This window comes from Vicugna pacos, chromosome 35, assembly GCF_048564905.1.
Source record: "Vicugna pacos chromosome 35, VicPac4, whole genome shotgun sequence".
Classification (NCBI taxonomy): domain Eukaryota; kingdom Metazoa; phylum Chordata; class Mammalia; order Artiodactyla; family Camelidae; genus Vicugna; species Vicugna pacos.
This window is the reverse complement of record NC_133021.1, coordinates 22,633,762-22,647,562: the sequence shown is the minus strand read 5'-3', so window position 1 is coordinate 22,647,562 and position 13,801 is coordinate 22,633,762. Positions and strand designations below refer to the sequence as shown.

The 13,801-nt window shown below is 37.5% G+C and overlaps 1 protein-coding gene and 1 pseudogene across 5 annotated transcripts in view; one reads left to right on the top strand and one right to left on the bottom strand.

Moving 5' to 3' along the window:
- Window positions 1–696: 696 nt before the first annotated feature.
- Window positions 697–13,801, top strand: part of MASTL (microtubule associated serine/threonine kinase like) — a 33,187-nt gene continuing 20,082 nt past the window's right edge. For all 5 annotated transcript variants that reach the window (XR_012067045.1, XM_006208885.4, XM_031676380.2 and 2 more), the window contains exons 1-4: window positions 697–966; window positions 5,218–5,355; window positions 10,193–10,332; window positions 10,994–11,082. Coding sequence is in view for 4 of the 5 variants with exons in the window: in XM_006208885.4 (XP_006208947.2) it covers window positions 784–966; window positions 5,218–5,355; window positions 10,193–10,332; window positions 10,994–11,082 (550 nt within the window). In the remaining variant the exon portion in view is untranslated. The remainder of the gene's footprint in view (window positions 967–5,217; window positions 5,356–10,192; window positions 10,333–10,993; window positions 11,083–13,801) is intronic.
- On the bottom strand, window positions 2,989–3,647 carry LOC102525205 (large ribosomal subunit protein eL20 pseudogene; annotated as a pseudogene).

Below are 13,801 nucleotides of genomic sequence, written 5' to 3'. Positions count from 1 at the left end.
TTCACGTTGAGTAATGCACACCTGCCGGATCCCCAAAGCTCTCTGACTGTAGTTTTCTTTCTAAAGGAGAACGGCATCAACCCCGTTAAATCTTTCTCCAGCTTCATTATCACTTCTGTTTCGACTGGGCCTTGACCTACGATAAGCTCTTTTGCTACAAATTCAGTAATCTTTATCTTCCCCTCAGTAAATCAAAAACTCTTCCTGTTTCAGATGGGCAAGTTACATTTTGTTAGAATGTCACATTGCAGGGCCAGTCGTGCGCTTCCTGCTCATCCAGTTTCTCCACATTCTACGATTTCACTGGCCATGGCTTTACCGAGCGGACCCGAACTGGTTTACATTTCTCCCGCGGGTGGGAGGTCGCAAAGGAGCTTAAAATTTTTTTTTAAAGTGGGATGAGGGCAGGGTCTCATCAGCCTCGTTTGGAAGTCGGAAGAAAACTCTTCAAAGATTGGGATTCAAGCCCCGGTAGCCCCTTTTCCCGTCCGCCAAGAACTGTTTGTACCGCCCGGTGCCATTACAAACTCACCCTGGGAGAGTCTGTGGTTGGTTCAAGAGTTTCCCAGCGGCCCCGCCCACACGCCCATTAGCTTCTGCTAGACCAGGGGAAGTGAGACGGGCGGGGCCGCGCTGGGTTGGGCGCGGCGCGCGCGGCGACGGGGTGGCGTCACTGCCGGCGTGCGGCGTGGGTGGAGCCTCACTTTGAACCGAGTTGCGGGAGTCGCGGCTCCGGAACGGGCGTTGGCGGCGGCTGCAACGTTGCATCGCGACTGGCCTGCGATGAAGCCCTCCGCGGGCAGCAAGGAGAGTGGAGGAGGCGCGGCAACAGGGGAGTGTGTGAATAACATCCCGGTGCCACGACCTCCCTCCATTGAGGAGTTCACCATAGTGAAGCCCATTAGCCGTGGCGCCTTCGGGAAGGTGTATCTGGGGCAGAAAGGCAGCAGGTTGTACGCGGTGAAGGTAAGAGAGTAAAGAAAGCGAAGGAGGCCGGCACTTCGGCCCTCTATCCTGTCCGCTGAATTGGGCAGGCGCCAGGGACTAGACTAGGTGCCTTTCTTGCTGAAGTCTCCGGAGCCCTGCGAGCTGAGTTCTCACCTGGGGTCACATCGGCCGGGGCAAGTCCCTGTCCCCCCTGCTACGCCCTTCTGTTCTCACCGCGAAAGCTTAGAGACGCCAGAACTTCTGAATTCTTTTTACTGATTTGGCCTTTACCAGGATGAAGGTTGAAACTTTAAATTTGAAGCAGTTATTTCCAAAAAGTGTTTTAATTCTATCAGTTTGATATAAATTCATTTCTTTTATAATCAAGATGTAATTGACATATACTAGTTACAGGTGTACAACATAATGATTCAATATTTGTAAGGCGAAATGGTCACCACCATAAGTCTAGTTAAGAACAATCACGTCACAGCTACAAATTTTTTTAGTTTTGTTTATTGTTTTGGAGGGGGAAAGTAATTAGGTTTTTTATTTATGTTTTTAGAGGGAGTACTGGGGATTGAACCCAGGAGTTTGTGCATGCTAACCATGCGCTCTACTGCTTGAGCTATATACCCTTCCCCCCAATTTTTTTCTTATGCTGAGAACTTTTAAGATCTCTCAGCGTCTTTCAAATATACAATGCAGTATTGTTAACTACAGTCTCCATGCTGTGATATCTTAACATCTGACCTCTATAGCCAAAAGAACTCATTAAAGAAACCCCACTTTTCTCTTCAGACTTTTCGTTATAAATCTAGAATGTCCTTTTATTTAAAGACTAAGCTGAAATATGTCCTTAAAAAAAAAATCACTCCTTTATCCTTGCAGGAGTGTGTTCAGTGTATTCAAAGTCATTTCTCTCAACTCTTGATCCTCATCCACTCCCCAGGTTTCAGGCTACTCACGTTTCACCGCTGAGTGAACGTGGTAAATCTGAGTGCCGATGAAATTTCGACTTCGTTTTGGACATTGCTATGTGAATATCTAGCAGTCACCTGAAAATTGTGCTTGCCTAACTCTGAACAGTCCTCTCCACCTAACCACCTCCTTTATTCCCTCTCTCCATGTGATAACATCATCCTCATCCCTGCCATTCAGACTAGAAACTTGAGTCATTTAAACTTTCCTCTGATTCATCTGTATAGCCTGTCTCTCAGCCAGTCCTGTCAATTGTCTCATATTCACCCCTTCCATTCCATTCCCAGGTCTGCCCAAGTACAGGACTTCATTTTTTCTCCCCTTCTTTCTTTCTTTCAAAAAGTACAATTCATTTCAATGGAAATGAACTATGAAAAGTGTCATCAAGAGATGAATTGTCACAGCCCAGGAACAAGAAATCCTGTCTGAATATGCCTAGAAATTATTTACCCGAAGAAATAATCCATTGAATGAAGAGGTTAATCATAAAATCTTCAATGTAGAGTGGAAGAAGTGTGTCTACACATCCCTCAAGTCATTCTTCCTATAAGAACTGAGGCTGTGGGTTGAGACAACCTGGAGTCTCAGATGGGCGACATGATGCTGCCAGTAGTGTTCAGCAGCATCATTCCCAGTATCCATAATACTGCCATCTTCATTTTGTAGCTCTAGAAGTAAGGGGAAGATCCAGGTGCCAGATTACACCTGGAGTTTCCAAGTCATCTTCTGAGCAAGAAGGGCAAGAATTATTACAGGGGCTTTCTTCTGGTTTGTTCACCCCTCTACCTGGGCACTTAGAACAGGGCTTTACACAATAAGCTCTCAATAAATGTTTGTTTCAGTACAAAAAAGTATAATTCAGTGGGGTGGTTTTTTTTTTATTGAAGGATAGTTGATTTATAATGCTGTGTTACTTTCTGGTGTACAGCACAGTGATTCAGTTATACATATATATTCTTTTTTTTTTTTGTAAATATATTCCTTTTCTTTTTTGTTTTTGTTTTTGTTTTTGTTTTTGTTTTTGTTTTTGTTTCCCCAAAGAGTTTATTTGGGTAGAAGAGGGACAGGAAGGCCTTGCATCTAAAAGAAGGTGTTGAGCCTCCTGGTGGTGAAACGTGGCTTTTGCTGGCGACGCAGGACCGGGTGGGGCAGCGGGAACTTGGCCGCTGGTCAGCGGCACTTGCTGGCTGCAATCTCCTCCACCTTATCCGGATGGAGTGGGCCCAGGCGCGGTGCCGGGCGCCCACGTCTCTGTAGCACTGTGTGACGGCGCCTGCTGTGCTCAGGTCCCGGTACTCCCGGTACACGTTGTGGGTGCCGCTGCGGGAGTCATAGCGCAGCCAGATGCCGAAGTTCTTCACCCCCAGGGGAGATTTCTCGAACACCTGTCCACAGTAGGCAACCTCCCCGGAAGACTTTTCATTTTTTTCAGCTGAGACACGAAGTACCAGAAGCGGGATTTGGCAACAACATGATTAGGCGCAAAGATTCACATGCGATAGAGAGGCGGTGTGCTGCCTGTGGGGGTGCGCAGGCAGCGCCCCACCACCTTGTACTCTCGCAGTGTGCCGGAGGCCTTCGTGGCGCTCTGACCGCGCTCGCCGCCACCCACGAAAAGCTATTCCTTTTCACTATAGGTTATTATAATTAAGTTTTTAGTAAATTAAGGATTGGGTAGCTATGATCACATTCCACATTTAGAACATTTCCATTACCCTGAAACGACCTCTCTTGCCCATCTGCAGTGTCTCCCCCCTTAACACCCCCAGCCCAAGATAACTATCGATCTACTTTCTATCGCTGTAAGTTTGCCTTTTTTGGACGTGGCATATACATGGAATCATGCAATATATGGTCTTTTGCATCTGGCTGTTTTCACTTGACATGATGCTTTTGAGGTTCATCAGAACTTCATTTCCATACGTAGTCTATTAGAATAGGCCCCTAATTGGAATCACTGTTTTATTCCTTAGACTGTGACATGCAAGCTAAAGTCTAAACTCCTTAGAAAAGCAGTCATGCTCCAAGTTCCGGCCCTAAACTTCCATTGTATCTTACACATTTGCTATGTTCTAGCCACACCAGACAGTTGGCTAGTCCCTGAATGCTGTATATTGTCTTTCCTCCGAGCTTACGATTATGCTGGTTCCTTCCTAAGTGCTTTTCTCCCACCTGTCTCTGCTCTTCTACAGCTGTGTTACTTATGTATTAAGATTCATCCTAGTCCCCTTTCATTCCTACCCTGACCTTTCAGACCCATGCTGTTGAGATGAACTCTCCCTTGTTTCTTACTTTACCAAGTTTTTTTGCTTTTCCTTCAACTGTACTAATCAGTCATTGTCAGTTATTGAAATGAAAACACCAATTCAGTTTCTTTCTTTTTTTTTGAATCAGTATTTGTGAGAAGCCTCTTTTTGTGTAGAATCTGGAATACAGTGGTGAACAAAACAAACTTGCCCTCACAGAGCTTCCAGTCTAGTGGAATGATAGGTGAAATCATGTTATCAACTGGTTTTGTCAGTTTCCCTCATTTTTCTTATGGAAAGGCCATGAGGCTGGAATTTACAGTGTATTAATGATTTTATTAAATTCTCTAATGTATCTTTGGAAGAAATATGCCTTTCTTTCCTTTGTAACCTTCCTGAGAATCGATCTCAATATTACTAACTCTTCAGTTTAATGCTCCAACTTTAATGTAGATTATAGTTTTGCTTCCATACCAACTACTTTGAGACCTAAAAGGAGTAATTAGTTATTTTCTGTAACACACCATCTGAGACTATTAAGTTTCAGTAGTTCTAACCATTTTTAAGAATTTTTTTTCCCAAGCACACAGACTTAAATTCTTCCTCTTACTGATTCTACCTCCGTCCATCAAAGAATCAGAAATTTTAAGAAAAGGTATTAGCTACTATTTCTCTATGCTAACTTTCCTGATTATCTGGGACTTATTAGGAACATTACTATCTTTTGACTTAGTGGTAAGAACAGCAGAACAGAATTTTTTTTCCCTGCTAATAGGAAGGGTAGTCAGGGAGCATTTATTTACATTTATTTTCCTTCTCAAAAGGGATGTGATAGTTTTGCCACTGGATACCAAGATAAGCAGTTCTATGTTAAAGTTTTGTTTTGTTTCGCCATATTAGCTGTTTTCCTGGCAGAGTTCCCTGCTGGCAATGTGAGGTGCAACATATAGACAACATCTATATGTTGTCTCTCTCTGGTTGTTTTCATGATGGCAGCTTTGAAAACCTGAGAACACTTTGTGATGAAAAAAATAAAATAGATGTCTGTTGTTATGTATTACAGGTTGTCAAAAAGGCAGACATGATCAACAAAAATATGACTCATCAAGTCCAAGCAGAGAGGGACGCTCTGGCCCTAAGCAAAAGTCCTTTCATTGTCCATTTGTACTATTCACTGCAGTCAGCAAACAATGTCTACTTGGTGAGTAAATAACTTGACGTTTTTTGTTTTTCATTCAGGAATCACTGAACCCGATGGCTTAAGAATTACAGTCTTCGGGTTCAGAATACCTGGCTTTGAATTCCAGCTCTTACTTGCTTTATGACCACGGCCAAGTTACCTTCTATGTTATATTAGTTATGATTCTCCAGAGAAAAAGAGCAATGGGTGTGTGTAGATGGAGGGGGATTTATTTTAGACGTGATGGAGGGTAGCTTTTACTTGACGTCTAACGATTTAGATGTTAATCTCACCTAAAAAAAATACATTCACAACAACATTTAGATTGATGTTTGACCAAGTATCTGCCTACTATGGTTTAGCCAAGTTGACACATAAAATGAAACGATCACACCTCAGTTTCCTCATCTGCAAAAAGGAGATAATAATAGTACTTACCTCAGAGTTTGTTAGGAGATTTCAATAGGCTGATATAAAGTGGAACAGTGTGTGGTGCATAGTGCTAAAAATATTTGCTAAGTAAAGGACGCATAAATAGAAATATTATATAAAGTTTGGTGTATAGTAAGGAAAGATATTAGGAAGTGGTAGATTTGGGGTATATGGATTTAGAGAGTTGCTTGCTTTTCATTTAAAGCATCATCTTACACTATTCTAATGAGACATCTGTGAGGAGAAGGAAGGGGTGAGGATGGCGGGTGTTTTGACTTCAAGTTCCAGAAGCTCTTCTGACTTCAGAGATGGTCTATGGATTAAATGTCTGGTAACTCCAAAAGCTTCTGTTCAGTATAAACAAACAGAACAGTTGACTTTACATCTTTTAAGCCAGTAGTTGGCAAACTGGCCCACAGGCCAAATCTGGCCCACTGTTTTCTGTACAGCCTGTGAGCTAAGAATAGTTGTTTTTTGTTTTGTGTTGTTAAAATGTTGGAAAAATCTAAAGGAGAATGACATTTTGTGATAGGTGAAAATTACATGAAATTTGAATTTCAGCAAGTAAATAAAGTTTTATTGGAACACAGCCACCTCCCTTTGTTGACATATTATCTATGGCTGGTCTTGTGCTGCAACAGAAGGGTGAAGTAGTTACACAGACCAAATGGCTCTCAAAGCCTAAATACTTACTACCTGGCTCTTTACAGAAAAAGAAGATAACATTCTTATATGTCATTTCCAAAGAAGGTATAGACTATTTAATCCTTTAATTTTACCTGGGCTTCTCTAATGCCTTTACTATATAGCGTTTCATATGCAACATGTGCCTTCCCCAGTGTCATGACTGGCTGTGCCATCAATCCTGTCTTAGCCCTGTGGCAGCCAGGAATTTTCCCAACCTTAGTCTAAAAGTGGTGGTTGAAGGGCTGGGTCAAATTGCTCAGCCTAGTAGATTTGTTTTCAATGATTATGTCCTAAAATTAGGATAAGTTAAAAAAAAACTATAATATTTTTGATTTCCTATTCCTGAAATCAGATAGGGGACCATATCTTGTCTGCTAACTTCATCACTGGTTTAGATCCTTGATACTCAAAGTGTGTCCACAGAGAAGCAGGATCAGCATCACCTGGGAACTTATTAGAAGTGCAGAATCTCAAGCCACACTCCAAATCTGCTGACACAGGCACAGGAAAGTTTGAGAACCACTGGTTTAGACGAAAGATTCCCTAGAAATGAGAAGCTACTTTGAGACGAAAAGATAAGATACGACAAAAAGATAAGCTATGGTAAGCCAGAATAACAACAAATTAGCCACAATAACAACAAATCATTGACTGTTACATGCCAGGTACTGTGCTAAGTACAAGGAACACACAGATGGAAACGTTTTTTATGGAAGCATTCAAACATACACAAAAATTGAAAGGTTAATATGCTAGACTCCCATATATCATCATCCAAGTTCAACAGTTACCAACATTTTACCAAATTTGTTTCATCTATTTCCCATTCCTCCATCAACCTTCCAGGTAGTGGTTATAGCATCCTTTGATTAAATGCCTGGATTCTTTATGAAGGTTTGCAAAATGCTGATTTTTTTTTTAATTCTCTTGTTCTTTCAGCTTTTGTTACCTGGAATTCTTCTATAAAGAACTTTCCCTTATTATCCAGTTCATTATTCTGAATGACAACCCTGTCTAAGGAAGGCAAAATAAATGCTTGATTCTTTCCCTTTCATCACCAGTTTTCAAAAAAGCAACCTCCAAATAAGTGTGGGGGTTTTTTTAGTATCTTTATGAATCCATGGAATGTTGTAGATTTGATGTATTTTAATCCATTGCAGTCATTATTTTCTGTGTTCAGACTATCCCATCTTTAGTGAGTGGGAGCCCCTTCCACTAATTTCTTTGTCTTTTTGTTACTATGCTAGTATTCTGATGGCTTCCTGCTTTCTGGCATGGCAAGGTAATTAAGGCTTATTTTGCACCTCTCCTGTACTAGACCTAGGCAAGAGGTTGAGCTCCTTATTGGGAAAGCATGTCTAGAGACCACAATCTAGAAGGCAGTAATTAGTAAAGTTCATTGCCACTTGGTTGTCTTTCCTTTTAGACATTCTCAGTGAACAGAGGGACTAGGAAACACACATTTTTATAGAAAAAGAAAAATATTTCATGAGTTTATGCTGATATTTCCAATTCAATGGAAAATTATAGAATTTTTACTTAACATCTTTAAAAAATACATAAAATATAAACATATTTTGAAAAAAATTATATTCTTTTACTCTGGGAATCTGGGTTCCTAACAACATAAACAAATTACTTACTTGCTTTAACTTACAGCATATGTATATATCTAGTATTTTCAAAATAGCAACACCAGTATTGTTATACTAACACTGAAAGAACTGGATTCAGTTTAGGATTTCTCTGCAGTTCTTTTTGTCCTTATGATATACTGTCAAGATTCTGTTCTTTGAAGTCACTTGAAATAATTTGCTGTGTGGTTATGAAACTTGCTAAGTTCATTTATTCCCCTTTTGTACCAGAGATTTATACTCAAAAAGGGAATCCATTAAAGTACTAGAAGAAAACTGATGTGACTATTCTTAGAATCATAGAATGGTGCAGGTCTTACTAAATGAATAATAAAGCCTTCTTTGACACAGAATACCGTGTACGTGGTCAATAATAAAGGATAAATACCCCAGCAGAAAAATGGGCAAAGAATACAAGGGATTCACTGGAGAAATATGAAAGACCAAAAACAGTGTAAAGGTGCTAAATCTCCCTAAAAAATAAACATCTAAATAAGTTCACTTTTTTCTTTCTTAGATTGGCAGAGATAAAAAGATTGATAATCTTTGTTGATGAGAATATAAGGAAATAAGAATTCTCTTGAGCTCAAATAGTTATCAGTTTACTTATTTATTTCCCTACTACTGAAGTATAATTTGTAAGTGCAAAGACTATATTTTATTCATACCTATATTCCCAGAGCTAGCACAGTATGTAGCCCAGATTTTGTGCTTAGAAAATGTTTTAATGATTGATCTCATCAACAAATACTGAGTAACCTCTATGTACCAGAGAAGCTACTGGCCAAAAGAGGAAAGAAATGACCTTGTATTATCAAGTTCTTAGTAGGCAATATTTTATAGATTGAAACTATGGGAAATTTTGAGAATAATGACTAGTATATGAAGAAGGAATAATAGAGCTTTGGGACACATGGCAATAACGAATTCAGGCAAAAATCATCCCTAGTCACAGGATGCTAAAATCATTGCTTGAAAGTTTGTTAACGAAACAGATTACTTACATAGTTTCAAAATATCTTCCCCAGATTACTTATTAATTACAAAGGTTGGAGGGAGTACCTCTTCCATGGAAAAATCTGGAAGTTACCACCTTAACTAAGTGGTCAAAGAAGTTAACATCACCAGGAATGGAACACGCTGTTTAGAGGTCTCATCCGGTAGGAGATGGTAGGAAGTACTCAACACTGGTTATGGCGTATTCCTGCCCCAAATGCATGACCTGACTTGAATCATGAGGAAATAATCAGATGTCACGAAAGGCCACCCCATGCACTACCACCATCCCCCCTCTAAAAAAAAGTGAAAAATTATTCCAGATTAAAGGAGACCAAAGAGATGTGACAACTAAATCTCATGTATGGTCCTGACCTGGGCATAAGGGATGAGGAGAGGCCATCAGGGACAATATTGAGATAATCAGAGAAATTTGAATACAAACTATACAACAGGTAATAGCATTATTTTAGCATTTAATTCCTTGAATTTTATTACACTATAGTTGTATAAGAACGTCCTTGTTAGGAGATCCATGATGAAGAATTTTAGTGGTGACATATCATGACCTCTTCAACTTTATAATTGACTTATTCAACAAAAATTTTAAATTTACAGATTGATACGAGTTGCTCATGTCACCATATTTTTAAGCTGTTTTGTCTAAACAAAAATACATGCATACATGATATTTCTGTTAATGATGTTGATAACTGGTATTATGTTTATAATGTAACATCATCACATTAATAATTAATGTAAATATTTATTTTATATTCACATATGTGGAGAGGAAGAAAGTAAATGTGGCAAAGTGCTAGCAATGGGTGACTATAGATGAAGAGTATATGAGAAATCGTTCTACTCTTTCTACACCTTTTCTGTAAGTCTGAATTTTTTTATGCAGACTGAACAGCTTAACTTAAATTTTAAGAAGTTTATAACAGCAAGAGCAAACCTGGCATTGATGTGTACAGCGTGATACCAAGAAAATGTGTCTGTTACAGAACCATGTTAAACATGCATAACCATAAAGCTCAAATAATATATTTTTTAAGTAGTCATTAGTTTTATTTTTCAATATTTAGCAGTATATTCCTTTTTGACAGGTAATGGAGTATCTCATTGGTGGAGATGTCAAGTCTCTCCTACACATATATGGTTATTTTGATGAAGAGATGGCTGTGAAATATATTTCTGAAGTAGCCTTGGCGCTAGACTATCTTCATAGACATGGAATCATCCACAGGTGAAGACTTGACTTTTTCTCCAAACTCTTCCTGAAAGCACAAGGAATCAAATTATGTGTTAAATATTTGAGTCTTAAATATTTGCATAACCCCACATATCTGGGTTATCTAAAAATTAGTAGTAACTTGTGTGAGTTTAGAGATTACATTGTTGCTTTGTCCATGGGTATTCCATTTTTTTGTGAAGAGTAGTGTGTCTTTTTTTCCACTTGTTTACCTGTATATCATACAAAAGTTCTGTATTTTATAATCCCAGCTGATTTACAATGTTCTGTTCTATGCAAAGAAAGTCAGGTTAAGTGGCTCTTTTCTATGAAGGCTTAATTTTAACCCTCCTTAAAAGAGGTAAATATGATTTTGACCTGGCTTGAGTTTTATTTTACCTAATGAAGTTTATTTATTTTAATGGACTATCTAATGAATAATGCCAAAGATAATTTAGCATCAAATAGTTAACTTTCTTGTAGATTCAGATATACAAAAAATACTTTGCTTTTGAGACTTTTTTTTCCTGCACTTTCTAAGCCACTGGTGAGTACCTTATTTTAGAGAAATTAAATAGGCTTTGATTCTTCTGTAACTTTGTTTTTTTCGCTGGTAATTCTAAAATCAACATTATCTCTTTTTTAGTTATCTGCTATTTGTCTTTTTTATGTACAGGGATTTGAAACCAGACAATATGCTTATTTCTAACGAAGGTCATATTAAACTAACAGATTTTGGCCTTTCCAAAGTTACTTTGAATAGAGGTAAGGAAAATAACAAGTAAGTGCCTTTTTAAAGATCCAACGCACTTTAGATACTACATTTCATTAACTTACACACTTCCCTTTGTTTATAATGAATAAACTGTTTTTCCCAAAGTAGACTAGAAATGTATAATGATTTTTTTTCAATTAAAGATGAAAAAAGTCTTAAGTCCTCAAAGGTCCTCAAAGATCTTTGGATCGTCAAAGAGGAGCTCACAGTTTCTGTTCTTCTGAATTTTTATCCCTACTGAAACTATTGCTGATCTACTACATCAGTAAAATGACTAAAATAGCTGCAACATGATAAACAGTTAATAGTTAATACCTAAAGAACTTAATGAAATGTATATGATCATCACCTTGATAAACAAGGGGCAGAGAAAATGAACACAGAATTCACACATATGTATATATAGGAGTCTTAATTTCACTGGTAGTAATGATAGAAATACTAATTTAAAAAGTAATAAATGAATCATTTTACACTACTAAGCTCTCCAAAAGAAAAAGAAAAAAAGGAGAACTGACGATCTAGTGTTAATGAGACTGCAAAAAGTACAGTAAGTTTTTCTAGAGACATTGTAAATAAATAAGCATAGTTCTTTCCAAAGGAAATCTACCAGTATGTTTTAAGAAACAAAAGGTTTTAATTCTTTTTGACCCAGTGACCTGTGTGTTGGAATTTATCCTATAGAAATGGTTCAAAAGAACAATATAAATGAATAAAAGTGTTTGCAGCCTTATTGTTTCCAGCAGGGAGAAACTAGAAATTACTTATGTGTATAATAGACACATGGATAAATGATAGTTTGTTGTCTTGATAACATATTATTGTATCATCTACTACAATGGCAGAGGATGGAACTAAATGAACAGTAGAACCAAAAATTGGGCTTATAAGTTATGAACCATGGGATTATAATTATTCGAAAATAAAATAGAGATCTACAATTCTTTATTTGCAAGTACAAATGTTGAAGCGTTTTGAATACCTTAAAGTTTTTCATATGTTCAGTAAAATACAACCCAGATCGATGTGGGCTGTTTATAGTTTTCATTAATCCAACCTCACATGACTACCCCTACTTTTCACAGCAGTAATAATAAGTACGATTTGCTAGATGAGATGCCACTAGGTATACAATGCAGTATATTTATCACTTAGTTTTCTAAAATCTAAAAACACTTTTTAATTGTGAGGCAAATCTACCTCCCCAGGTTTCAGACAAAATGCAGGGAAGAAATATAAATGAGAAAAATTTTGTATTAGGGTAATATTGTTAATGAATTTAAATTATGTTTATAATAGTAATAATTTTTATTTGTATTTTTTCATATCTCATGATTTACTTTAAAGATGGCTCCCAAACACTATACATTTAGGTTAATATAAATATTACTGTGAAAAACATCTTTGAACATACAGATTTTTCTGAATTCGTTTTTCTTTTTTTTTGATTATGGTTGAGATACCTCATAAGGTAAAATTTACCATCGTAACCATTTCTACGTGTGCTGTGTAGTAATATTAATCGTATTCACATTGTTGTGCAACAGATATCGACAGATTTTTCATCTTGTAAAACTGAAACCAGGTACCTCATTTTCCCCTCCCCAAAGACCTGACAATCACAGTTCTACTTACTCTTTTTCAATTTGTTTTATTTTTTTGTTTGTTTTTTGGGGGAGGTAATTAGGTTTATTTATTTTTATTTATTTATGTTTTAGAGGAGGTACTGGAAATTGAACCCAGGACCTTGTGTGAGCTAATCATGTGCTCTACCACTTGAGCTGTACTCTCCTCCCACAATTCTACTTTCTGTCTGTGTGTTTGATTACTTTAGATACCTTATATAAGTACAATCCTAAGGTATTTGTCTTTTTGTGACTAACTTATTTCACTTAGCATAGTGTCCTCAAGTTCATCCAGAGTGTAGCGTGCAACAGGATTTCTTTCCTTTTTACAGCCAAAATTTGTATTTATGGGGCATATATATATATACCATGTTTTCTGTATCCATCCACCTGTTGATAGACATTTGGGTCGCTTCTAACTCTTGGCTGTTGCGAATGATGCTGAAATGCATATGAGTATGCAAATATGTCTTAAAGACCCTGCTTTCAATTCTTGTGGGTATATACCCAGTGGTGGAATCACTGGATCGTATAAATCAAATTCTATTTTTAACATTTTAAGGAGCCTCCACTGTGTTTTTCATAGTGGCTGTGCAGTTTTACATTTTATAATTTACCAACAATAGAAGGGTTCCAGTTTCTCCACATTCTTTCCAACACTTCTCATTTTCTGTTTTTTGATAGTGGCCATCCTAATGGGTAGGAGATAATGTTCCATTGTAGTTTTGATTTGCATTTTTCTATTGATTTCTAATGTTGAACATCTTTTCATAAACAGGTTGGCCATTTGTATATCTTCTTTAGAGAAATGCCTATCTAAGACCTTTGTCCACTATTTAATTAGATTATCTGGGGTTTTTTTTTGTTGTTGAGTTGTAGTTCTTTCTACATTCTGTATATTAACCCTTTATCAAGTAAATGATTTACAAATATTTTCTCCCATTTTGTAGGTTGCCTGTTCATTTCTGTTGATTGTTTCTTTTGATATGCAGAAGTTTTGAGGTTTGATGTAGTCCCATTTGTCTATTTTAGCTTTTTGCCTATGCTTTTAAGGTCATATACCAAGAAATCATTGCCATTAAAT